This window comes from Salvelinus sp. IW2-2015, linkage group LG4p (assembly GCF_002910315.2).
Source record: "Salvelinus sp. IW2-2015 linkage group LG4p, ASM291031v2, whole genome shotgun sequence".
Classification (NCBI taxonomy): Eukaryota; Metazoa; Chordata; class Actinopteri; order Salmoniformes; family Salmonidae; genus Salvelinus; species Salvelinus sp. IW2-2015.
The window spans coordinates 12,512,778-12,539,060 of NC_036841.1; the positions used below are offsets into that span (position 1 = coordinate 12,512,778).

Genomic DNA, 26,283 nt, shown 5'->3' on the forward strand with positions numbered 1-26,283 from the left:
GGCTGCATTACACACTGCAATGGATATTCCAACACTGAGCCCAATGTCTGCTCTGCTCTTGCTGATCAAAAAGTTGTTGTGTTTTGCCTAACCAATGGCTGTCCTGTGTATGCATATAGTGGCAGTTCAGGAGACTCAAAGGCTTTAAAAAAAATTAGGCCTAGTCCATCTTGCGCATGGACTATCCTATAGCCTATGTTCTGTTCAGTTTGAGAAAGAGAGCAGGAAGATGAGAAGGACCTGAGGTCAACTTTGATAGCTTGCTACTACTATAATTGATTTCATTAAAAGCAATATGTTTCTTGCCCATGTCAGCCTATTATTGACCTCACAATAAGCCATATTTGAGTAATTGACATTGTGGTGCTGAAACTCGAAGCAGAAGCCGCGGCACAATCAGTCGGAAATGGACAGCTCATGGTGCTGAAAGTAGGCAACAGAGTGGGCATAATTAATTTAATCCGTCTTCATTTTAATTAGATTTTACTAACAACATTTTACTATTTTAAGATTTTGAAGAAAATAAAACGGATGAGATTAAATAAAGTGATATTTAACATCGCTTTGGTCCGCGATGCTTTATATATAGGAACAAGCTGTAAAATACCCATGAAAGACATGAATCCGATGCATATCGGGATATCATTGTTTCGTTTCTTGGATATTCAGAGGCTGAGCTATAACCTTCCATAGCCGAGGAGACAATACATTTACTTTGCTTAGGAAATAATCAAATTCTGTCACTATCAATTGAGTAAACTGTTTAAACCAAGACAACTGGGTTTACTTGTGACCTCTCATTGGGTTAAGCCATGGAAGAAGAGTAGCCCGCAATTAAAGCTTATATTTGTTCTACGTTGGTTTGCCTACTCTGTCTGGGGTGGAAAGGTAGGCCTAACTTTTGAAAGTACAGCACCATGCTCAGATTTTATTATTTGCAAACAGACACAGTTTCGTTGCGAACAAGACACACTGATTTGGAGTTGGAGAAATATGATCAAATTAACAGATGCCTAACCTCTCTGTCCATTCTTATCTTGTAATTTCGGTAACGTGTGGTATTTAAAAAAGTTTCCGCTATTATATAACATAAATTGCATGAAATGTTTATAAAGGGCTATTTTTCATTTTACTATATAGGAGATCTTTCCACCCCGACTCTTGTCCATGGTAGTCTGCAAACCCACAACCGTTTGGCCCGCAGCCCTGGGCGCTATCAAAATGGCCATGTAATGTTTACAGGACAAATAAGTTTGTAAAACGGCATATCTAAGACTCTAGTCTGTCCAAGAAGTGATGGTAAATGGTAGACGTAGAAATAAATAAATTATAGTGGATTATTTCGATTGGTCCACATTTTCCTAGAACTTCGTCTTTTCTTTTACGATTCTATCATTGGCCAGTTGACACATGGGTGTGGCTGTGTACAAATTTTGTAGGAAGCATATTGAATGGTTTCATATCAGCGTTTTTATAGACGATATCCGAAACTACCTGTAATAATTGATGGACATGGATTACACAGCAACCCAAAGTGTGTTCAGACAGCGTAAGTTAACGTACGTTGGTCAAACTATTGGTAAGATGTCTTAACTTTTTGTCCTAGAAATGTAGCTAACCGGCATGCTAATACTATTAGTAATAGCTAGCTAACAAGCTAACCCACTCGATGGCTGCTCTTCAAGCCAAAGCTATACTAACTACCTGGCAAATGTAGCTAGCTAACTTGCTTGTTTTGTGTCATATGCGGTTTGTTATCAATCATGACAGCTAATTTCTTACTAATATGGCTAGCTAACGCATGTTGCACAAGACTGAGTTAGCTAGCTCGCTAGCTGGCTGTTAGCCACGTCATTAGATAAGCTATCTGGTGACGTTGTCATATTCCATGTCGACAGAGAATCTGAAACATGTCTGATCAGTTTCGGGCTACGTTATTCAGGTGTAGGTTAGAAGGTCGCGCTATTCGCTCTCAAGAGTTACGATTTCAAGCCTTCACGTATTTCCTGTATTCCATTGCTTCTAAATTTGGACATGGGACTGTGCCTCTTGTTTTGTTAGCTAACGTTAGCTTCTTGTTGGTCTCCGCCCAGTGTCCAATCAGAACTTGTTCCCAATACAGAGTAGTATTCATACGTTACATTAACGTAATTTAGCACCCCTTGTTTGTTCCATATTTTGTTGTGTTACATCCTGAATTCAAAATGGATTCTATTTTTTTTCACCCATCTACACACAATACCCCATAATGACAAAATGAATAAATGTTTCAAAGAAGCACCTTTGGCGGTGATTACAGCTGTGAGTCTTTTGGGGTAAGTCTCTAAGAGCTTTGCACACCTGGATTGTACAATATTTGCCCATTATTATTTGTTATATTCTTCAAGCTCTGTCAAGTTGATTGTTGCTAGACAGACATTTTCAAGTCTTGCCAAAACTGTAACTAGGCCACTCGAGGACATTCAAGTCAAATGTTATTAGTCACGTGCACCAAATACAACCGGTGTAGACCGTCCTTACAGTAAAATGCTTACTTACGAGCCCCTAACCAACAATGCAGTTAAAAAGAAAAAAAAGAAATAAAAGTAAAAAGTAATTAGAGCAGCAGTAAAATAACAATAGCGAGACTATATACAGGGTGGTACCGGTACAGAGTCAATGTGCAGGGGTACCGGTTAGTTAAGGTAATATGCACATGTAGGTAGAGTTATTAAAGTGACTGCATAGGTAATAATAGAGAGTAGCAGCAGTGTTCTAGAGGGGGAGAGGGGGGGGGGGGCTTCCTTTTAGGGCCTTCCTCTGACACCGCCTGGTATAGAGGTCCTGGATGGCAGGGAGCTTGGCCCCAGTGATGTACTGGGATGTACTCGGAGGCTGAGCAGTTGCCATACCAGGCAGTGATGCAACCAGTCAGGATGCTCTTGATGGTGCAGCTGTAGAACTTTTGAGGATCTGAGGACCCATGCCAAATCTTTTCAGTCTCTTTAGGGGGAATAGATTTTGTTGTGCTCTCTTCATGATTTTCTTGGCTACAGAGTGAATGCTATGGGTCGGTAGTCATTTAGGCAGGTTAGTGTTCTTGGGCACAGGGACTATGGTGGTCTGCTTAACATGTTGGTATTACAGACTCGGAGAGGTTGAAAATGTGAGTGAAGACACTTGCCAGTTGGTCAGCACATGCTCGCAGTACACGTCCTGGTAATCCGTCTGGCCCTACTGCCTTTGAATGTTGACCTGTTTAAAAGTCTTACTCACATTGGCTGCGGAGACCGTGATCACATAGTCTTCCGGAACAGCTGGTGCTCTCATGCATGTTTCAGTGTTATTTGCCTTGAAGCGAGCATATACAGTGGGGAGAACAAGTATTTGATACACTGCCGATTTTGCAGGTTCCTACTTACAAGCATGTAGAGGTCTGTAATTTCTATCATGGGTACACTTCAACTATGAGAGACGGAATCTAAAACAAAAATCCAGAAAATCACATTGTATGATTTTTAAGTAATTAATTTGCATTTTATTGCATGACATAAGTATTTGATACATCAGAAAAGCAGATCTTAATATTTGGTACAGAAACCTTTGTTTGCAATTACAGAGATCATACGTTTCCTGTAGTTCTTGAACAGGTTTGCACACACTGCAGCAGGGATTTTGGCCCACTCCTCCATACAGATCTTCTCCAGATCCTTCAGGTTTCGGGGCTGTCGCTGGGCAATACGGACTTTCAGCTCCCTCCAAAGATTTTCTATTGGGTTCAGGTCTGGAGACTGGCTAGGCCACTCCAGGACCTTGAGATGCTTCTTACGGCGCCACTCCTTAGTTGCCCTGGCTGTGTGTTTCGGGTCGTTGTCATGCTGGAAGACCCAGCCACGACCCATCTTCAATGCTATTACTGAGGGAAGGAGGTTGTTGGCCAAGATCTCGCGATACATGGCCCCATCCATCCTCCCCTCAATACGGTGCAGTCATCCTGTACCCTTTGCAGAAAAGCATCCCAAAGAATGATGTTTCCACCTCCATGCTTCACGGTTGGGATGGTGTTCTTGGGGTTGTACATCCTTCTTCTTCCTCCAAACACGGCGAGTGAGTTTAGACCAAAAAGCTCTATTTTTGTCTCATCAGACCACATGACCTTCTCCATTCCTCCTCTGGATATCCAGATGGTCATTGGCAAACTTCAGACGGGCCTGGACATGCGCTGGCTTGAGCAGGTGACCTTGCGTGCGCTGCAGGATTTTAATCCATGACGGTGTAGTGTGTTACTAATGGTTTTCTTTGAGACTGTGGTCCCAGCTCTCTTCAGGTCATTGACCAGGTCCTGCCGTGTAGTTCTGGGCTGATAACTCGCCTTCCTCATGATCATTGATGCCCCACGAGGTGAGATCTTGCATGAAGCCCCAGACCGAGGGTGATTGACCGTCATCTTGAACTTCTTCCATTTTCTAATAATTGCGCCAACAGTTGTTGCCTTCTCACCAGCTGCTTGCCTATTGTCCTGTAGCCCATCCCAGCCTGTTCATGTCTACAATTTATCCCTGATGTCCTTATACAGCTCTCTGGTCTTGGCCATTGTGAGAGGTTGGAGTCTGTTTGATTGAGTGTGTGGACAGGTGCTTTTATAAGGTAACGAGTTCAAACAGGTGCAGTAATACAGGTAATGAGTGGAGAACAGGAGGGCTTCTTAAAGAAAAACTAACAGGTCTGTGAGAGCCGGAATTCTTACTGGTTGGTAGGTGATCAAATACTTATGTCATGCAATAAAATGCAAATTAATTACTTAAAAATCATACAATGTGATTTCTGGATTTTTGTATTAGATTCCGTCTCACAGTTGAAGTGTACCTATGATAAAAATTACAGACCTCTACATGCTTTGTAAGTAGGAAAACCTGCAAAATCGGCAGTGTATCAAATACTTGTTCTCCCCACTGTAAGTAGTTTAGCTTGTCTGGTAGGCTCGTGTCACTGGGCAGCTCTCGGCTGTGCTTCCCTTTGTAGTCTGTAATGGTTTGCAAGCCCTGCCACATCCGATGAGCGTCAGAGCCGTGTAGTACGATTCGATCTTAGTCCTGTATTGAAGCTTTCCTGTTTGATGGTTAGTCGGAGGCATAGCGGGATTTCTTATAAGCTTCTGGGTTAGAGTACCGCTCCCTGAAAGCGGCAGCTCTAGCCTGTAGATCAGTGCGGATGTTGCCTGTAATCCATGGCTTCTGGTTGGGGTATGTACGTATTAGAGGTCAACCGATTATGATTTTTCAACGCCTATACCGATACCGATTATTGGAGGACAAAAACCGCCGATACCGAATAATCGGCCGATAATTTTTTTATATATATTTTTATTTTATTTGTAATAATGACAATTACAACAATACTGAATGAACACTTATTTTAACTTAATATAATACATCAATAAAATCAATTTAGCCTCAAATAAATAATGAAACATGTTCAATTTGGTTTAAATAATGCAAAAACAAAGTGTTGGAGAAGAAAGTAAAAGTGCAATATGTGCCATGTAAGAAAGCTAACGTTTAAGTTCTTGCTCAGAACATGAGAACATATGAAAGCTGGTGGTTCCTTTTAACATGAGTCTTCAATATTCCCAGGTAGGAAGTTTTAGGTTGTAGTTATTATAGAAATTATAGGACTATTTCTCTCTATACGATTTGTATTTCATATACCTTTGACTATTGGATGTTCTTATAGGCACTTTAGATTATTGCCAGTGTAACAGTATAGCTTCCATCCCTCTCCTCGCTCCTACCTGGGCTCGAACCAGGAACACATCGACAACAGCCACCCTCGAAGCAGCGTTACCCATCGCTCCACAAAAGCTGTGGCCCTTGCAGAGCAAGGGAAAAACTACTCCACGTCTCAGAGCGAGTGACGTTTGAAATGCTATTAGCGCGCACCCGCTAACTAGCTAGCCATTTCACATCGTTACACCAGCCTAATCTCGGTAGTTGATAGGCTTGAAGTCATAAACAGCTCAATGCTTGAAGCATTGCGAAGAGCAGTTGGCAAAACGCACTAAAGTGCTGTTTGAATGAATGCGTACGAGCCTGCTGCTGCCTACCATCGCTCAGTCAGACTGCTCTATCAAATCATTGACTTAATTATAACATAATAACACACAGAAGTACGAGCCGTAGGTCATTAATATGGTCGAATCTGGAAACTATCATCTCGAAAACAAGACGTTTATTCTTTCAGTGAAATATGGATTCCGTATTTTATTCCGTATTTTATCTAACGGGTGGCATCCATAAGTCTAAATATTCCTGTTACATTGCACAACCTTCAATGTATGTCATAATTACGTAAAATTCTGGCAAATTAGTTCGCAATGAGCCAGGCGGCCCAAACTGTTGCATATACCCTGAATCTGTTGCAAGAGAAGTGACACAATTTCCATAGTTAAAAGAATTCATGTTAGCAGGCAATATTAACTAAATATGCAGGTTTAAAAAATATATACTTGTGTATTGATTTTAAGAAGGCATTGATGTTTATGGTTAGGTACACGTTGGAGCAACGACAGTCCTTTTCGCGAATGCGCACCGCATCGATTAATGCAACGCAGAACACGCTAGAATAAACTAGTAATATCATCAACCATGTGTAGTTAACTAGTGATTATGATTGATTGATTGTTTTTTATAAGATAAGTTTAATGCTAGCTAGCAACTTACCTTGACTTCTTACTGCATTCGCGTAACAGGCAGGCTCCTCGTGGAGTGCAATGAGGCAGGTGGTTAGAGCTGACAAGGTAAAAATCTGTCGTTCTGCCCCTGAACAAGGCAGTTAACCCACCATTCCTAGGCCATCATTGAAAATAAGAATGTGTTCTTAACTGACTTGCCTAGTTAAAGAAAAATGTAAAAAATCGGCCAAATCGGTGTCCAAAAATACCGTTTTCCGATTGTTATGAAAACTTGAAATCGGCCCTAATTTATCGGCCTTTCCGATTAATCGGTCGACCTCTAGTACGTACGGTACCTGTGGGGATGACATCATCGATGCACTTATTGAAGAAGCCAATGACTGATGTGGTGTACTCCTCAATGCCATCGGAGGAATCCCGGGAACATACAGTGCCTTGCAAAAGTATTCAGCCCCCTTGGTGTTTTTCCTTTTGCATTACAACCTGTAATTTAAAATGTATTTTTATTTGGATTTCAAGTAATGGACATACACACTGCACTCATTTGAGATCATTTCCATACTGCCATGATATGGGCAAAAATACTAGGTCAATGTTGCCATTGTGATTTAGATCAAAACATTTGGGTGAACTTTTGGAATCATGGAAATAGAATGTTTCTTATAATTCTGTAGTTAGAATTTAAATAATAGTGGGTACTTTGAATACAGTGTTTGACATAACAACGAATGAAAATGCCATGGATGAGTTATTGTGACAGGGTAGGAACCAAAGTTATGTTCAGTGTTTTCTAGGGGACCCTATAATCTTTGGCTACGTTAAATCTTTATTCATGCTTCGCCTATTCCTCTTTGCTTTAGAAGATACTGTTGCACAAACAAAATGCCGATTTTAGCCTCCACCAGTACTGGTATCAGGCTATATTAGCTAGCCACATTTGCTCTGACTCAGTGCTTTTATTAGCTAGTTAGCTAGCAATTAGCAATAGTGGCTAACACAATTTAGCTTAACTTGCTAAGAAATAACAAACTAGCTGTTTGCAGATTTAAGAAACACAAACTAATGTTGTAATTATAGAACGCTTGTGGATTTCTATTAAGATCAAAGTGGAAACAACATCGTTGTCATCAACATTGTTGCATGTGCTGCATTGACCATGCAGACTGAATGAAAGTGACTCGTGGTCAAGCAAGAACAAATGTGCTCCTTGAGTGACGGGGTGGGACTAGGTCTGTGTGGAAAGCGGCATGGAGAGGGATGACTCAAGTAGCGGAGTAAACTATAAAAAATGGACGTTACTCACAGCGTATCACATTTAACAAACCAAACAAACAAATCAAATACTGTTATAGAAGGTAAAGTAAAAACGCAAACTGGTCCATGCATAAATACCGGTATATAGCACAGCCCTACTAGCAGGGCAGCTACGAGAAATACAGATGAAAACTCTCATGGTAGATAGTGTGGTGTACAGCGTATCATGAGATACTCTACCTCAGGCAGGCAAAACCTTCAGACTTCCTTAGATATCGTGCACCAGCTGTTATTTACAAAAATACATAGTCCGCCGCCCCTTGTCTTACCAGATGCCGCTGTTCTGTCCTGCCGCTACAGCATATAACCAGCCAGCTGTATGTTAATAATGTCGTCGTTCAGCCACGACTCCGTGAAGCATAAGATATTACAGTTTTGAATGTCCTGTTGGTAGTTTAATCTTCCACGTAGGTCATCAATTTTGTTTTCCAAAGATTCCATGTTTGCTAGCAGAATGGAAGGAAGTGGGGTTTTATTCCGATTATTCCGATGGTAAAAGACCAAGTCCACATTATGGCAAGAACAGCTCAATTAAGTTACTTTAAGACATGAAGGTCAGTCAATACGGAAAATTTCAAGAACTTTGTGCAGTTGCAAAAACAATCGAGTGCTATGATGAAACTGGCTCTCATGTGGACCTCCACAGGAAATTAAGACCCAGAGTTACCTCTGCTGCAGAGGATAAGTTCATTAGAGTTAACTGCACCTCCAGAAATTGCAGCCCAAATAAATGCTTCAGGGTTCAAGTAACAGACACATCTCAACATCAACTGTTCAGAGGAGACTGTGTGAATCAGTCCTTCATGGTCGAATTGCTACATAGAAACCACTACTAAAGGACACCAATAATAAGAAGAGACCTGCTTGGGCCAAGAAACACAAACAATGGGCATTAGACCAGTGGAAATCTGTCCTTCGGTCTGAGTTCAAATTTGAGATTTTTGGTTCCAACCGCCATGTCTTTGTGAGACGCAGAGTAGGTGAACGGATGATCTCCGCATGTGTGGTTCCCACCGTGACGCATGGAGGTGCTTTGCTGGTGACACTGTCTGTGATTTATTTAGAATTCAAGGCACAGTTAACCAGCATGGCTACCACAGCATTCTGCAGCGACACGCCATCTCAGCTGCTTTGCGCTTAGAGGGACTATCATTGGTTTTACAACAGGACAATGACCCAACACACCTCCAGGCTCTGTAAGGGCTATTTGACCAAGAAGGAGAGTGATGGAGTGCTGCATCAGATAACCTGGCCTCCACAATCACCCGACCTCAACCCAATTGAGATGGTTTGGGATGAGTTGGACCACAGAGTGAAGGAAAAGCAGCCAACAAGTGTTCAACGTATGTGGGAACTCCTTCAAGACTGTTGGAAAAGCATTCCTCATGAAGCTGGTTGAGGGAATGCCAGAGTGTGCAAAGCTGTCATCAAGGCAAAGGTTGGCTACTTTGAAGAATCAAAAATGTAAAATATATTTTAACACTTTTGGTTACTACATGATTCCATATGTTATTCCATAGTTTCCAGCTGGATCGCATATTTCTCAAAATACAACCAGGTGCAACTTTTCTAAACTGTGTACAGTTTATATTAGAAAAGTGATTTCTCGCATATATGAAAGTTCAGTTCCAAATGTTTCTAAAACCGTAACGCAAGTGAGTCGTATTTGCAATTTGACAGAGCATTTAGGAAGCGTCAGAGCTACGGGAAACGGGACATGGATTGGCTCCACTGTAATGGAATGGAATTGTAGTCATGAGAACGGCTAAGAGTACCATGGTAAACTTACTGATTTGGTAAAGAATATGGAACATTAGGCCTACCCATTTTAAATAGGTCAGAAATAGAGATTCAGAGATGTGCTTCTAATGAATAACAAACATTGTATTTCATTATTTAGGCCTATAGGCTTTTTTGAGACAGACTAGAGCTGGACGATATGGACAAACATCTATATCGTGCTAAATTGGCACGATAATGAGAAATTGAATAACTTTAAAACAGTGTGCACCAGTTACTTTTGTTAGATGACGCTTAACAACTACTACTACTACTTGTAATATTGTACCATTTGTCCAGCAATAGCCCATATTAGCAGACTTATTTCATTTCAAACTTCACATTCCTCTACTTAAAGTTATTGATATCTGTAAAATCCTTGGTTTGCTTGGTATCGATCATTTTTGGTTTATCGTCCCAGCTCTACAGTAGACCACAAGTGGAGATCTATAAGAGTGTCTGTTTGAAGTTTCATTGTTTCATTTTGAACTAGAGCCTACTTGTCCTGGCTGACTTCTAGCCAGATCTCTCTCACTCTTTGAGAAAGAGGTTCCTAATCTCAGTTGATCTCGTTAAGTATTAATAATAAGATTAGTCTACAGTGCAGGCCAATGGATGTCTGTGAAAGGACAAAGCATAATTTGATAGGAAGCGGCTGGGGTGACATAAGGGTGTCCATCTGCTTAGTGCGTGATGTGACCATTCTGCACTCGGGATAAAACACACCCAGAATTGATGACTGAGAATAGGGTTTATCTTACACATGGAGTGAAGAGACCCCGGTATAGGCACTGTCTGCTTAGGCTAGGCTATTTGTTGAATTGTGTCAATGTGCACTGCATGGCTCCTCCTTTTGCAGCTACATTTTGGTTGTCCTTCAAATGCATTGTAAGTTTGCAGTTCGTCACCTTCCAACTTCACATATCACAGGTATTAACAATGCATGCTTGTGTTGCACAGTACTTGCAGTCTGTATTCCCCACTCCACTGACCAGAATGTGCTTTCATCTGCCTCTTGCGTGACAGATCCCGAAATGAGGAACACGTCAATGGATGGGACAGACCCCAGCCAGCTGTTTGATGACACCAGTGCAGCGCCGGGTGTGCAGCCCACTGGGTTCCAGGGCCAGGGTGTTGGGGCGATGGGTCACCCCGGCCGGACCCTCCTCTCAGACCCTATGTCCAACTTGGCCATGGCTTACGGGAGCAGCCTGGCCAGCCAGGGCAAGGACTTGGTGGACAAAAATGTAAGACTCATGGTAGTGATGGTACATAGTTGTGGTACCAGTTAGTAAGTAGCAACATGAGTGTCATTAAGTGGGCCTAAATTGTCTTGATTTTGCTCCATTTAATCTACAGCTGGATCGTTTCCTCCCCATCTCTAAGCTGAAATATTACTTTGCTGTGGACACAGTTTATGTGGGCAAGAAACTCGGCCTGCTAGTCTTCCCCTACATGCACCAGGTACTGATGCCATGTCACCCTGTGTTACTATGGTCACCATCTGTTGGTATTGCTTATGTCCAGACTCAGAGCTACCAAGCTGATACTGAACTTATGCCCTAGGATGACTCTCATTGATTGGGTGACTAAAGAAGTTGTATGTTTTTGTTTTGTTTTTGATTAGAACTGGGAAGTGAGCTACCAACAGGACACCCCAGTGGCTCCACGCTTTGATATCAACGCTCCTGACTTGTACATTCCAGGTAAAGGAGATTTGGTCAGGTGTACCACCCTGACTGAACCAAAAAAATAAAACCTGCAACTAGCCTATTATTGTTTTAACATTGTTTTATATTATTTTGCAGCAATGGGTTTTATCACATACATCCTGGTGGCTGGGTTAGCGCTCGGAACACAGAACAGGTAAACTGGTCCACTTTGCACCTTTCTTCCCAGTTTTCTGTATAAAGAGTATCCTGAAACTTGTATCTCTAAACTCTCATCTCCCCTCTCTAGGTTTACCCCTGAGATCCTAGGCATGCAGGCCAGCTCAGCCCTGGTGTGGCTCATCATGGAGGTGCTGGTTGTCCTCCTCAGTCTCTACCTGGTCACAGTCAACACAGACCTCACCACCATCGATCTTGTGGCCTTCTCTGGATACAAATATGTGGGGTACGGCTGGTCTCTCTCGCTCTCTCTGACATGATTAGTATGACATTGCAGTTTGTGGTTCTGGATTTCCCTGTCTTTCAACATGGAAGTTGTCTTAATTATAATTTTTTTCTAAGTTGTAAAGACATGATGACACATCAACTACTCGGATGAATTGTGAAAGATTCCCTTGTGTGTGCAGGATGATTGTAGGGGTCGTGGCAGGGTTACTATTTGGTCGAACGGGATATTACCTAACGTTGCTGTGGTGCTGTATATCCATCTTCGTCTTCATGGTGAGTAGCAGGAAGAGCGGACTAGAATCGGATTTACTCCACCCGATGTCCCCTGCTAGCGCCTTGACTACTGTACGTAGGTTCACAAGCTTGATTTTGTCTCCCTCTGTCTTGGTCCTCTCTTCAGATCCGCACGTTGAGACTAAAGCTCCTGTCTGAGGCAGCAGCCCAAGGCGTGTTGGTTCACGGGGCCAGGAACCAGCTGAGGATGTACCTGACCATGTCCATCGCAGCCGCCCAGCCCATATTCATGTACTGGTTGACCTATCACCTGGTCAGGTAAGACCACGAGCTGACCAGGAGTGTTTCATCTGACAAGACCCTACCTCTCTATGGAAAGATAAGACTGTTCACTGACCATCATCTCTCCCCACCATTCGCTGCAGAGGTGTGGGACACATGCATGGATAAATAAAACCACACACAAATGGCATTGTAGAATTAGCATTGCCAAGTCTCACAGTACAAGTGTGACAGTAGTGTTGACCTGTCTTTTGTATTGTTTTTTTATGTAATTGTCTAAGAAGGATGATTGACTGGCTTGCCATGTTTTGTATACTGTAATTAGTTAGTTATGTTTTCTAAGTATTTGTGAACATATGGTTGTATATTAGCAATCTAGCTGGGTCCTCAATCGCAAAAGCTTTGACTGAGCCAAGGATGGAAGCACAGTTAAGGCAAAATCATAGCCTACGTAAGTAGGCAACGCAAGAACGATATTAGCTACGTAAAATGGCTGTCCTGCAGAATTGCATTGCAGAATTTACAGCCCAAAATGTGTAATTTGTCACAACTACGCAGGGAAGCCATTTCATGTGGCTAATGTGTTCTTGCATCACATACTTACGTTGACTAAAAGGCTTTAACATAATTTGCCTGCGCCGTCCAGTGAGCACAAAAAAAGCGCTCTTAATGTCCTTAATCATAGGACGATGTATGTAAACAGATTTGTGGATGTGTGTTTGTAAATACAAAAAAGGCTTTTTGTACATGTCTGGTGTCTTGATGCCACGAACTGAAGCCTAATCAAAGGCTTTCTATCATGTAACAAAGTCATTAAGTGATCTTAAATTACAGCTGATGCTTTTTTAAACAAGCTTGACAAAAATACATGAGCATATGACACTGTAATTGATTTTCAGGTTTCAAACTGGAAAAATATTTAATGGTTTAGATGTTCAATTACTAGCTTCCATTTGAAATGTGGGACTAATTACTAGAAATATCACGCTAAAATGGTGTTGCTTTGCCATGCCTCAGTTGCTTTTATGAATATTTGATATACAGAGTCGGAATAACATGGATCCTCTTATGCTCTCTACAACTTGATAAATAAACTGAAACTGGAGTACAAATTTGCTATGGCTTTTTAAAATGTAACTGTTATGAAGCTGAATATTTCTCATCCAGTATCACTAACATACACTCAAACTTTGTTTTCTATTGATACAATTTTTTCCCAACATGAAATAAGCTTTAATGGACTAAGGCTATGTTGTATCTGTAAGATTAACACCTTAGCCCTTTTCCCTCTCTGCCCCAAGTTAGGATGATAAGGAAAGCCAGTGTGTATGATAAAGCCTGCTTACCTTGACATTCGCAGATGTATTTGTCAGATATTCCTGTCAATCTTGATCCAACACTCCTGCTCTGTCCCCACTGTCACATGGCACAATCAGATAACAGAAGTTGTGGTTTACACCTTGGATTAACATGTGGTTGTCATCAGATCTTGATCGGAATTTGTTGCGTTACACATGGTAATAAAATGTGTCTTATCTGCCGCTGAGTCCACATTGTGCCCAGATGCTATGGTCCCTCCCTGTATACAAATTAATTCAACCTGTCTTGGACCTCCCGTTATGAAACAAGCTGTATGAATTGAAAGGAAACGGCACGTTTTGTTTTACTCATCATTACTTTTTTATCCAATGATTTAAGACTGGCCATAATAGCCTAGTGTCCCAATTAACCTTGACCTGTCCACGGCCGTACAAATAAATATTCMGAGAATCTCTCCCATCCCTAAAAAAGTCACCACACAAACGAGCTGAGTATCTGGATGTGTGTACAAAATTGAACAGTATAAATAGAAATTACACGTAGGCCCTAATTCCCACAGTAAAAAACAAAACAAGTTAAAGTAGGCTACAAAGTGCATCTCAGAATGGCGGAAAGCATTATCCAAACAGGTTTGGACAGGGTTGTCCTTCACGCATGGATGTCGTCTTTATATTATTGTAATCTTGTATTGTAAATAACTCCTATATAGGCCTAAAAGGCACCAAATTAAAAAAAGCGACAGGCTGGGAGTACAACCATGGTTTAGTTTCCTCCAAATAATTGATCAGTGATAAATCGCTAACGGAACTTCAATATGATAACCTATAGCGAGACGTGGTCAAATTATGAAAAGGCTTGGACAAAAGCTGCAATCGATATATTGGACAGTGGCCTTGTTCATGCTTACAGAAAGCTATGTGACTTCTAAATAATAAAATCAAAAAGGATTGGATTGTAATACCAATGTATTGTTTTCATATCTGATAGGCCAATAGCAACTGAAATAGACTTCTCTACCCGCTAACCTTTCATTCTGGCTAGATTTAACTGTACAGGTGGAAAATTTGGTATACACATTATACTTTGCCATATACAGTACTTGTCATGCACTGAGCTTTTCTGCTGCGACCGACAGATTGTAGTTGTTTTGTATCTTTTAACATTGTGTTATATTTAAACTGTGCTACTTTAGGATTTTACTATTTGTTAATAATCTATGATTGAACATTTATTTACAATTTAGTCTTTGAATGCGAGAAACCAATAAAATCTACTTACACTACATGGGTTTCTGACAATGTTCTGGGAAAGACCAATCTACATATTTCAGGTGACCTCTGTATAAAACTATAATTTGGTATTATGTTTACAATTCATTCGTGTAAAATGAGATCAGTTATGTCTCTCGAAGATGGCTGTCCGTAGTCTGATTGGGTAGCGACAATATAGAAGACACAGGTGTGATTTTACTTCTCAGACATATTATTCTCTATATGCCTTTCTACAGAAACTCTCCATAGACAACCACAAATAATTTATCCATCTGGTTTGATTAAGTTTTTTCCTTTGAGTTCTCAAAAAATGTGTCAAGTATTGCAAGACAATGTATTTCCAGATTCATATGTTCAAACAGTATTCAGACCCCTTCACTTTRCCCACATTTTGTTACAGCCTTATTCTAACATGCATTTAAAAACAAATCTACACATTACACCATAATAATAAAGCGAAAACAGGTTCAGAAATGTTTGCAATACCTTATTTACATAAGGATTCAGACGCTTTGCTAGGAGACTCGAAATTGAGCTCAGATGCATCCTGTTTCCATTGATCATCCTTGAGATGTTTTTATAAACTTGATTGGAGTGCATCTGAGAAATTCAATTGATTGGACATGATTTGGAAAGGCATGACCTGTCTAATATAAGGTCCCACAGTTGACAGTGCATGTCAGAGCAAAAACCAAGCCGAGGTCGAAGGAATTGTCCGTAGAGCTCCGAGACAGGATTGTGACGAGGCACAGATCTGGGGAAGGGTACCAAAAAAAGATGCAGCATTTTAGGTCCCCCAAGAACACAGTGGCCTTGATCATTCTTAAATGGAAGTTTAGAACCACCAAGACTCTTCTAGAGCTGGCCTCCCTGCTAAACTGAGCAATTAGGGGAGAAGGGCCTTGGTCCGGGAGGTGACCAATAACCAGATGGTCACTCTGACAGCACTCCAGAGTTCCTCTGTGGAGATGGGAGAACCTTCTAGAAGGACAACCATCTCTGCAGCATTCCACCTATCAATCCTTTATGGTAGAGTGGCCAGACGGAAGCCACTCCTCAGTAAAAGGCACATGACAGCCCGCTTGGAGTTTGCCAAAAGGCACCTAAAGGACTCTCAGACCATGAGAAATAAGACACTCTAGTCTGATGAAACCAAGATTGAACTCGTTGGCCTCAATGCCAAGCATCACGTCTGGAGGAAACCAGGCACTGCTCATCACCTGGCCAAAACCATCCCCACGGTGAAGCATGGTGGTGGCAGCATCATGCTGTGGGGTTGTTTTTCAGTGGCGTGAACTGGGCGACTAGTCAGGATCCTTGGTGAAGACCTGCTCCAGAGTGCTCAGGACCTCCGACTGGGGTGAAGATTCACCTTCCAACGGGACAACCCTAAGCACACAGCCAAGACAACGCAGGAGGTGCTTGTAACGTCATACCCAAGACTTGATGCTGTAATCGCTGCCAAAGGTCCTTCAACAAAGTACTGAGTAAAGGGTCTGAATACTTATGTAAATGCTAGTTTAAAWWWWWWWTTWATACATTTGCAAAAAATTCTAAACCTGTCTTTGCTTTGTCATTATGGGGTACTGTGTGTAGTTTGAGGGGGGGAAAAAACTATTTAATTTCAGAATAAGGCTGTAACGTAACAAAATGTGGAAAAAGTCAAGGGTTCTGAATACTTTCCCGAAGGCACTGTGTAGTATGCCATGGGGACACTTATGGCAAGTATACATTCTAGACAGTATACATTGTGTACAAAACATTAAGAACATCTTCCTAATATCCTACTTTCGGTTTTGGTTGAAAATACTTTTTTTCAGGTCATTTCAATGACTTAAACAAAGTAATTTCAATGTAGTTTCATACAAATGGACACAGTATCAAATTGGTCTATGAACAATTGTATTAATAATCATACATCAATTCAGTAATTACACAGTATTGATTAAGAACATTCAAGTGCTAATTGTCTTTATTCCACTACTGAAGAAGCATGACTCAAATCACCTGCTCATATTTCAAACATCCAGTGTGAGAAAAGATACATGTTGTATTATTCTATACCTCACCATTAAGTGAATTATTGCCAATACATATTAACATAGGGGTTTTCATTCGGTTGAGATATTTCTTATTTACGGTTGAGATATTTCATGTAACATATAGTCATTATTTATGTAACCAACAATTTATTTGTACAATTATATTGTTTACAAACAATGGAGTAAAACAAGCTTATATTTTGGGGTGGACATTGCATCCTATTCTTAATCAATGGCATGCACATATTCGAAAACCAATGAACCGACCCATCAACCAACTCTTGCAAAAARAAATGAACAAATATGTGAAAAAGCAACACATCTTAGTATGAAAAACAGTATAAATTCAGTATGTATCATCCACCTTGTCAAAATTGTGCATGGTATGTACACTAAGTGTACAAAACGTTGTGGACACCATGACAGACTGACCAGGTGAATCCAGGTGAACGCTATGATCCCTTATTGATGTTAAATCCTTGAGACATGGATTGTGTATGTGTGCCATTCAGAGCGTGAAGGCAYAAGATTAAAGTTCCTCTGAACGGGGCATGGTAGTAGATGCCAGACGCACCGGTTTGTGTCAAGAACTGCAATGCTGCTGGGTTTTTCACGCTCACAGGGTTCGTACAGACAGTGGCAAGTCAAATTCAAGGACTTTCAAGCACTAATACTTATTTTCAAGGATTATCCATTTGTAATAGTTCCTATTATGCAAATGTTTAGTCACCACCAGATTGCAGTATATCAACCACATGAAAAAGATTACGTACTATTCATCACTGCCTTACAAGTTCTACTCAATAATACATTTCACTACTTATTTACTACACAAGAGTGGTAAGTCAGTACTGATGATGTTGACTGATTTTCTCATATGAACTAACTCAGTATAATATTTTAAATTGTTGCATGTTGCATTTATATTTTTGTTCAGTGTACATGATAATATTTAAATTGTCTTTATAATTCAACATTTTGGGTCCCAAAAGCTGTCCCAACACAATGACATGAAAGTGAATTCTGACAGTGTAAAATGCCCTTCCTTTAGTTGACTCTAAAATGTTGCATTCTATACCCATTTGAAGAGATACAAGTTATTGTGTTTAATAAGATGAAGGACTCTCTCAGGGGACCCTATTTAAAACTTAGGGGACCACAAGTTTGGGTACAACTGTAATACTGTCTCTCTCCCTGCTTGCTTCAATGCTTCCTCTTTGGATCTTCCTTTGCCTCCATTGCAGCCTGACTTACCGCTGTCTGTCTCACTACTCTCTGTAAATAAAATGTCTTTTATGATGATAAATTATTGTAGCCCATATTTTGATTATAGCTATCTTAATTTCAGTCAACTGCTCCTGCTGAGGTCAGGCTCCGTTCGACGTTAGCTTCTAATTGAATCCTTCTAGTCAGCTAGTTATAGCCAGAGTCCTAGCGCTACCGAGCTAGCTAGACATCTGACTGAAATAGCAGCGACTATTTACCAGTTGCACACTCATTCTCCGAGAGTCAGGGGTTTTTCGTTTTGGGGATGTCCGTTGACACCGCAGGAGTCGAGGGATGTTTAAAAAARCCCCGCTGTCAACGGCGTCTGACACTTGCCACTGTCTGGGTTGAGTTAGTTTCTTTCACCTCTCCGCCTATGTCGTGGGCGGAATTTCCCATTGGACAGAGTTGGCAATGAATGAGCTGCCTTCAAGGCAAATCCGGGGAGCAGGCGAACATAGCGAACATACATGAAACACTCATGATTCCACTTGTTCGCAGAGGTAGGCGCAATTAGAACTCTGATCAAAAATCCTTCTGAGCGTTGATCAATGCTGGGAACGTAATAAGTGGGTAAACAATAATAAAAAAATAAAAAAAGGGTAAGTAAACGCTATTTCACAAGTAAAAATGTGTGTAAACGGCGTTTACGCTTCACTACATCCCTGGTTGTCTGGCAAAACCCATTCATTAACATCAATATCCTGCCAGGCAGGAATAKATCTACATTTGCCCGGCTTTTTAGCTATCGATGTGATGTTTGGCCGCGCTTAATCAATCAATTCTGTACCTGCCTGGCTGAGTGCCATTGTGGTGAAAGGAAAACACGTAAGGAAATAACATATTTGATCATGTTCTGCTCTGCTCTTATTTTAATTCAAGTACTTTTCAAGTACTAACTTGAGAAAAGGTCTGATTTAAGGTATTCCAGTACTTGAATTTTAGAGTGCCAAATTCAAGTACTTTAAGCACCTTGTGCGAACCCTGCTCTCAACGGTTTCCTGTGTGTATCAAGAAAGATCCACCACCCAAAGGCCAGCCAAACAACTTGACAACTGTGGGAAGCATTGGAGTCAACATGGGCAAGCATCCCTGTGGAACACTTTCAACACCTTGCAGAGTCCAATGTTTCATTTAATCCATTTTAGAATAAGGCTGAAACAAAATGGGGAAGGGGTCTGAATACTTTCCGAATGTACTGTATATACTGTATCTTACTCTCCAAGACAGTCTCGGAGGTAGCAAGGCGGGGCGGCTTGTCTCATCTCCTGGTCAGTAGTGGGTGAGKGAATCATCACTGGTTCATACAAACACAGGACAGGGACATAGAGCCTAGTTATTACAACACTACTGTAGAAAAATAGAAATGGCATCTTTTTGTAGGCACTAACTCCACCATGGTTTGTTGGACAAGGCTATGGGGAAATTAATGGCGTTTTTGGAGGGTTTTGGATAAACACCAAAAATAAGGTCTGTGATAAACACAGGCTTAGGAGATCTTATATGTTCTGCTCAATGAGATAATCTTRATCAGTTAATCTAACTTTTTGTGATTTTTGAAGCATTTATGTTTTTTAGGACTACAAGTTGGCGAGCTCTATACCATGCCTTCTTAACTGCCCGTGGGAAGATTCATTAAGTTGTAATGATTTGAATTAAATATACAACTTCAGTCTCACAGACAACATTATGTTAATAAATGTAGTGTATAACAAGAGTCTGGGTCAGCTCCTGATTTCTGGGCCACTGAAGCAGCCTGGGATGGTATAGTCTGCCCTTTGACCTCTTGAGGAAGATCCAATCTGTCATTAATCGTCTCCGTTTCTTCATCAGACAGTGGAGTCATCAGTGAGAGCAGATCCTTGGTCTCCTCATCCTGAGGGAAAGAAACACTGAACACACACCSTTCCCTGTGTCCTACACTGGACTCTTAACAAGGCAGGCAAAGCCTATTGTAGGGGTGCACTTCAATAGTCTACAGTGGCTTCCTCTATCTCCTTTCTTTCATTTGCACTGATCTGAACAGCAGATAGGTGAAAGCATTATGGTATTTGTTTTCACCCGTCCAGTTCATTCAGAGCAGAGAACAGAATATAAGCCACTTCAAACTATTGAGATGCACCCAAAACCTTGGTTACGGTGCCACACTGTAGTATACCTCGAATTTGAGCTTAGCTCTGTTGATGTCCATGCAGGAGCGGAGACACCCCCCAACCACCATGCCCCTCACATGCACTACCCTGCTATCCAGGTGGCTCTGTATCCCTCCCAGCTTGAACTGCAGTAACTTTGACATGGGAAAAGACATTAGGGTTGTGATCATTAGGCACAAAACAGACTTCAACAAGGTGGGACTACATGGACACTTCCCATAACAAAATGTTTATCGTCGTTTTCCTAGTAAAAATGAATTTAACTCAAGAGGCGGACAGGTCAGAAACTAGTATGGACAGCTCTGATCGTGTGACAATACTGTGCTGTAGTATTAGGGGTGTTACCTGAGCGTAGCTACTGTAGCTCTGCATCACTCAGTCACACACAGCAGCAGAGCCCGGCTCACATAGAGCTGCAGCTCCAGAGGGGGTTGACTCAGGCCTGGCACAGCAACCGCAGCACCTGGACACACACGCAGTCACACACACACAATCAACATTGTCATGAAAATACACACATATCATCACAACACAAAAGACTGTTGTACACTCACCTGTATGAGTAGTGGCCTCTCCCTGTCCTGAGCCGGGTAGCCCAGAAGAATCCTCAAAACAAGAGTGAAGTTGAAGACTTCGGCTATAACAACAGCTTTTTAAGTGGACTTTCTGTCCTTCAACACCAGGTACCCCATGATCCTGGACCTCTGTCAGGCTTAGAGGAAAAAGAACACTTGGGAAAAAGGCATGGGACAAAGACACAGACAGCTTGACACCTTTTTATAACCTCTAGCCATCTCCCCTTCCCTTACCTGTTGACAGTTGACAGCCTGCACCAGCCCAGTGAGAACACACTCCAGCCAGCACTCTGGGACGGTCTCCAGCAGCTTCCAGCACATGTTGAATGCAGCCTTGACCCTGAACACAAGCCTTTCCCAGGGCACGGGCCACAAAAGTCAGGGAGCAGTCTTTTCCATCTGGTAACAACAGTATATTTGAATCTGTTTTTAAAATCTGATTTTACTGCTTGCGTGCAGTCTGTTCTGGACTTGTAACTGTGAAGAGACCTCTGCTGGCATGTCTTGTGGGGTATGCATAGGTGTCCGAGCTGTGTGCTAGTAGTTTAAACAGCTTGGTGCATTTAACATGTCAACACTTCTTACAAAAACAAGTAGTGATGAAGTCAATCTCTGCTCTACTTTGAGCCATGAGAGATTGACATGCATATTATGAATGTACATTTAAGGGCCAGCCGTGCCACCCTGTTCTGGGCCAGTTGTAATTTTCCCAAGTCCTTCTTTGTGGCAGCTGACCACATGACTGGGAGGTAGTCCAGGTGCTACAAAACTAGGGCCTGTAGGACCTGCCTTGTTGATATAGACGTCAAGGAGGCAGAGCAGCACTTTATTATGGACAGACCTCTCCCCGTCTTAGCTACTGTTGAATCAATATATTTTGACCATAAGTTCAATCAAGTTCAATCAATATGTTTTGTTCAATCAATATGTTCAATCAATATGTTTTGACCTCAATTTCCACATTATTCATTCCAATACTTAGTTGAGGTTTAGTGAATGATCTGTCCCAAATACAATGCTTTTAGTTTTTGAAATATTTAGGATTTTTTTGTTGTTGTATTCTTCCCAAAAAATATTCAAACATAAAATCTACTTGCAGTGAAGCCACAACATTTACATTACAATCAGTCATCTAACAGACTCCCATCCAGAGTGCCCTCAGGGTCAAAGTCCTGACCAAGGGCACGTCGACAGGTCTCCCACCAGGTCAAAACAGGGACCAGAACCAGCAACTATTTGGCCACCGGGCCCAAGCTCCCAACCACCGGGCCACCAACCCTCCAAGATCCCCCCACATTTCCCTGAGAGCTGCCACTCAACAATTGACTTCAATACAAAACCTAGGAGGCTTATGGTTCTCACCCCCTTCCATAGACTTACACAGTAATTATGACAACTTCCAGAGGACGTCCTCCAACATATCAGAGCTCTTGCAGCATGAACTGACATGTTGTCCACCCAATCAAAGGATCAGAGAATTAATCTAGTACTGAAAGCATACGCTACAGCTAGCTAGCACTGCAGTGTATACAAGGTGGTGGAGTAGTTGACTCAAAGAGAGAAAGAAAATAGTTTAACAGTTTAACAAATGAATTTCTTCCTAAATGAAGGAAAAGCAAGAGAGAGAGTGAGAGTGTCATTTCTTTTTMCTTTCAGTTTAACCTACTTAGCTAGAAAATGCAGCTAGCTAGTTTAGCCTACTGAAAGACCCTGCTCAGACAGAGAGATGCTATGTTAGCTATGACTATGCAACACAACACTGGAACTCTTCCAAGTAAAAGGTGAGCTTTTGGTTTTACAAATGTATTGCCACCGGTGCCCGCCGGTGTAACTGCTTACTGATGGACACTAACGTTACCATATGATTTAGCGGGTTTACTAACGCGTTAGTTCTATTAGCTATGCTGACTATGATGTTACTTTTGCTAATATGGTGACAATGATGTAGGCTGTGTGTAGCTTGGAAAGTTTTTTTTCACCTTGTCACATACAGCTGATGTGTTGTGCATTGAAGTCCACAAGCAAAGGGAAGAGGAGAAAGTAGGYGAGCGCATAATGTAGATGTGAGAAGGAATACAACGTGGCTGCTATGAAACTGAACTGTGTTTACGTATGATCAGGGGTGTATTCAATCCGCCCATTCTGTTGAAAAACGTTTCTTAAAACAGAAGCAAACGGAACAAAACTGGGATAAACATACCTGAAATTGTCCAATAGAAACTCTCGTTTGCAACTGTTGGACTAATGATTACYCCCTATATCAGCTAGATGCAGGCAAGAGTGTGTAAGGCAGTATTGAATGTCACTGTACCTACGTTGTAAACTTTCATTCATAGGCTAGGTTGAAGCAACCTTATGATGGTTATAGGGAAAATGTTAGTATCATGTAGTAGCCTAAACCTATCGTTGTTACATGTAACTGGGTGAATGGAATATGAATGACAGTCAACCAATATGTTGTAAAATGCTAACGTTACTTTGCTCCATGTCAACTTTAAGGTTTTTACTTTCAAAATGTCTAATAACCGTTTTATATTTCTATTTTTTCCCCTCATACAACTTTTTTCATTCAACTTTTTCACCTTTATCTGGATGCTTTATCTGGACATGGTTCTACAGGACCTCCACCAGCCGAAGCTAAGTAGTAACATTAACATTATGCCATCTAATTGCAGTCGCTGTATTCATAATATACAGGAGAACTATCGCCTTATGGTGACAATAACTGTGCTCCAAGCCCACCTTCAATCGTTAGGCAAGGGTCATTTAAGTGTAGGAAAGGATGAAACAGCGTCTGTAGTATAAATCCCCTCACGCAGTCCCTGCAGCCGGACAATTTTCTCATGGCTTCTGGAAGGAAATGCTGTCGGAATGCTCAACTGGTGCCGCTCATTCAGCCGACAGAAACTTTAAACCGGTTTTCCCCATTAAACAACGAGTCGGAGTTAGAGGCTGAGCATGCTCACGTCTCTCCTCCACCCGTTGCGGGGTCTGAGCCGCCAAATCCTCCCACCATTAGCTCTGACAAATTGAAAATCCTAGTCATTGGCAACTCCATTAGCCGCAGTATTAGACTTAAAAAGAATCATCCAGCGATCATACACTGTTTACCAGGGGGCAGGGCTACCGACGTAAAGGCTACTCTGAAGATGGTGCTGGCTAAGGTTAAAACTGGCAAGTGTAGAGAGTATAGTTATATTGTTATCCACGTCGGCACCAACGATGTTAGAATGTAACAGTCAGAGGTCACCAAGTGCAATATAGCTTCAGTGTGTAAATCAAATAGAACAATGTGTCGGCATCGAGTAATTATCTCTGGCCCCTCCCAGTTAGGGGGAGTGAAGAGCTCAAAAGCCGAGTCTCACAACTCAATTGCTGGTTGAAAACAGTTTTCTGCCCCTCCAAAAGACAGAATTTGGAGATAATTGGCCCTCTTTCTGGGACTCACCCACAAACAGGACCAAGCCTGGCCTGCTGAGGAGTGTCGGACTCCATCCTAGCTGGAGGGGTGCTTTCATCTTATCTATGAACATAGACAGGGCTCTAACTCCACAATGAGATAGCCTGCTGCCTGGCCTGCACCCTGTTAGCCAGCCTGCCAGCTTAGTGGAGTCTGACACTAGCCCAGTCAGTGTAGTCAGCTCAGCTATCCCCATTGAGACCGTGTCTGTGCTTCGATCTAGACATGGCGGTGTTRGCCTTAGCAATCTCATTGGAATAAAGACCTCCTCCCGTCCTGTCATTATTGAAAGAGGTTGTGATCTCWRATCTCAAAATAGGGCTATTTAATGTTAGATCCCTCACTTCCAAGGCAGTCATAGTCAATGAACTAATCACTGACCATAATCTTGATGTGATTGGCCTGACTGAAACATCGCTCAAGCCTGATGAATTTACTGTGTTAAATGAGGCCTCTCCTCCTGGTTACACTAATGGCCATATCCATGCGCATCCTGCAAAGGCAACACGGTGTTGCTAACATTTGACAGCAAATTACATTTCTTTAAAAAAAATAAATGACTGCGTTTTTGTCTTTTTAGCTTCTAGTCATGAAATCTATGCAGCCAACTCAATCACTTTTATAGCTACTGTTTTACAGGCCTCCTGGGCCATATACAGTGTTCCTCACCGAGTTCCATGAATTCTTATCGGACCTTGTAGTCATGGCAGATAATATTGACATATTTTATGACTTAATATTCCCATAGAAAAGTCCACAGACCCACTCCAAAAGGCTTTCGGAGCCATCATTTGTCCAACATGTCTCCGGACCAACTCATTGCCACTGTCATACCCTTGATCTAGTTTTGTCCCGTGGAATAAATATAGTGGATTTAAATGTTTTTCCTCAATCCTAGACTATCAAACCGCCATCTTATTACGTTTGCAATCGCAACAAATAATCTGCTCAAACCCCAACCAAGGATCCTCAAAAGTCGTGCTATAAATTCTTGGACAACCCAAAGATTCCTAGATGCCCTTCCAGACTCCCCCCACCTACCCAAGGACGTCGGAGTACAAAAATAATTTAGCCACCTAACTGAGGATGTCAATTTAATCTTGAATATTAGCCTAGCGGCAGTCACAACCCTAAGAACAGTTGTCACAAGAAATTTGGTCCCTGGTACACAGAAAATATCCGAGCCCTGAAGCAAGCTTCCAGAAAATTGGAACGGAAATGGCGCTCCACCAAACTGGAAGTCTTCCGACTACCTTGGAAAGACAGTACCATGCATTATCGAACAGCCCTCATTGCTGCTCCATCATCCTATTTTTTTGACCTAATTGAGGAGAATAAGAACAATCCAAAATACATTTTTGATACTGTTGCAAAGCTAACTAGAAAGCAGCATTTCCAAGTGAGGATGGCTTTCACTTCAGCAGTGATGAATTCATGAACTTCTTTGATGAAAAGATCATGATCATTAGAAAGCAAATTACAGACAACTCTTTGAATCTACGTATTTCTCCAAAATTCAGTTGTCCTGAGTCTGCACAGAACTGCCAGGACCTAGGATCAATGGAGACACTCAAGTTTTTTAATCCTGTATCTCTTGACATATTCATGAAAATAATCATGCTTCTAAACTGTCAAGCTGCGTACTGGACACTACTTCCTTTACTTAGCCCTCCTACGTTGAACATAATAAATGGCTCCCTATCCACCGGACGTGTACTAAAATCACTAAAAATGACAGTAATAAAACCTCTTGAYAAAGCCAAACCTTGACGCAAAAAATGTAAACAATTTAATTGGCCT

At 41.5% G+C, this 26,283-nt stretch overlaps 1 protein-coding gene across 3 annotated transcripts; it reads left to right on the top strand.

Annotated features, from left to right (window-relative positions):
• Positions 1-1,420: 1,420 nt before the first annotated feature.
• On the top strand, positions 1,421-13,089 carry LOC111960537 (protein YIF1B). 3 transcript variants are annotated; one of them, XM_023982567.2, is made up of 8 exons: positions 1,421-1,579; positions 10,790-11,010; positions 11,123-11,227; positions 11,391-11,469; positions 11,572-11,629; positions 11,723-11,878; positions 12,060-12,153; positions 12,281-13,089. In XM_023982567.2, the coding sequence occupies exons 1-8, from the start codon at positions 1,507-1,509 to the stop codon at positions 12,434-12,436; spliced, it is 942 nt and encodes a 313-aa protein (XP_023838335.1). In that variant the 5' UTR covers positions 1,421-1,506; the 3' UTR covers positions 12,437-13,089. The 3 variants fall into 3 exon arrangements, with proteins under 3 accessions (XP_023838335.1, XP_023838336.1, XP_023838337.1); XM_023982568.2 differs by having other exon boundaries at positions 1,421-1,549; XM_023982569.2 differs by having other exon boundaries at positions 1,468-1,559.
• The last annotated feature ends 13,194 nt before the right edge of the window (positions 13,090-26,283 follow it).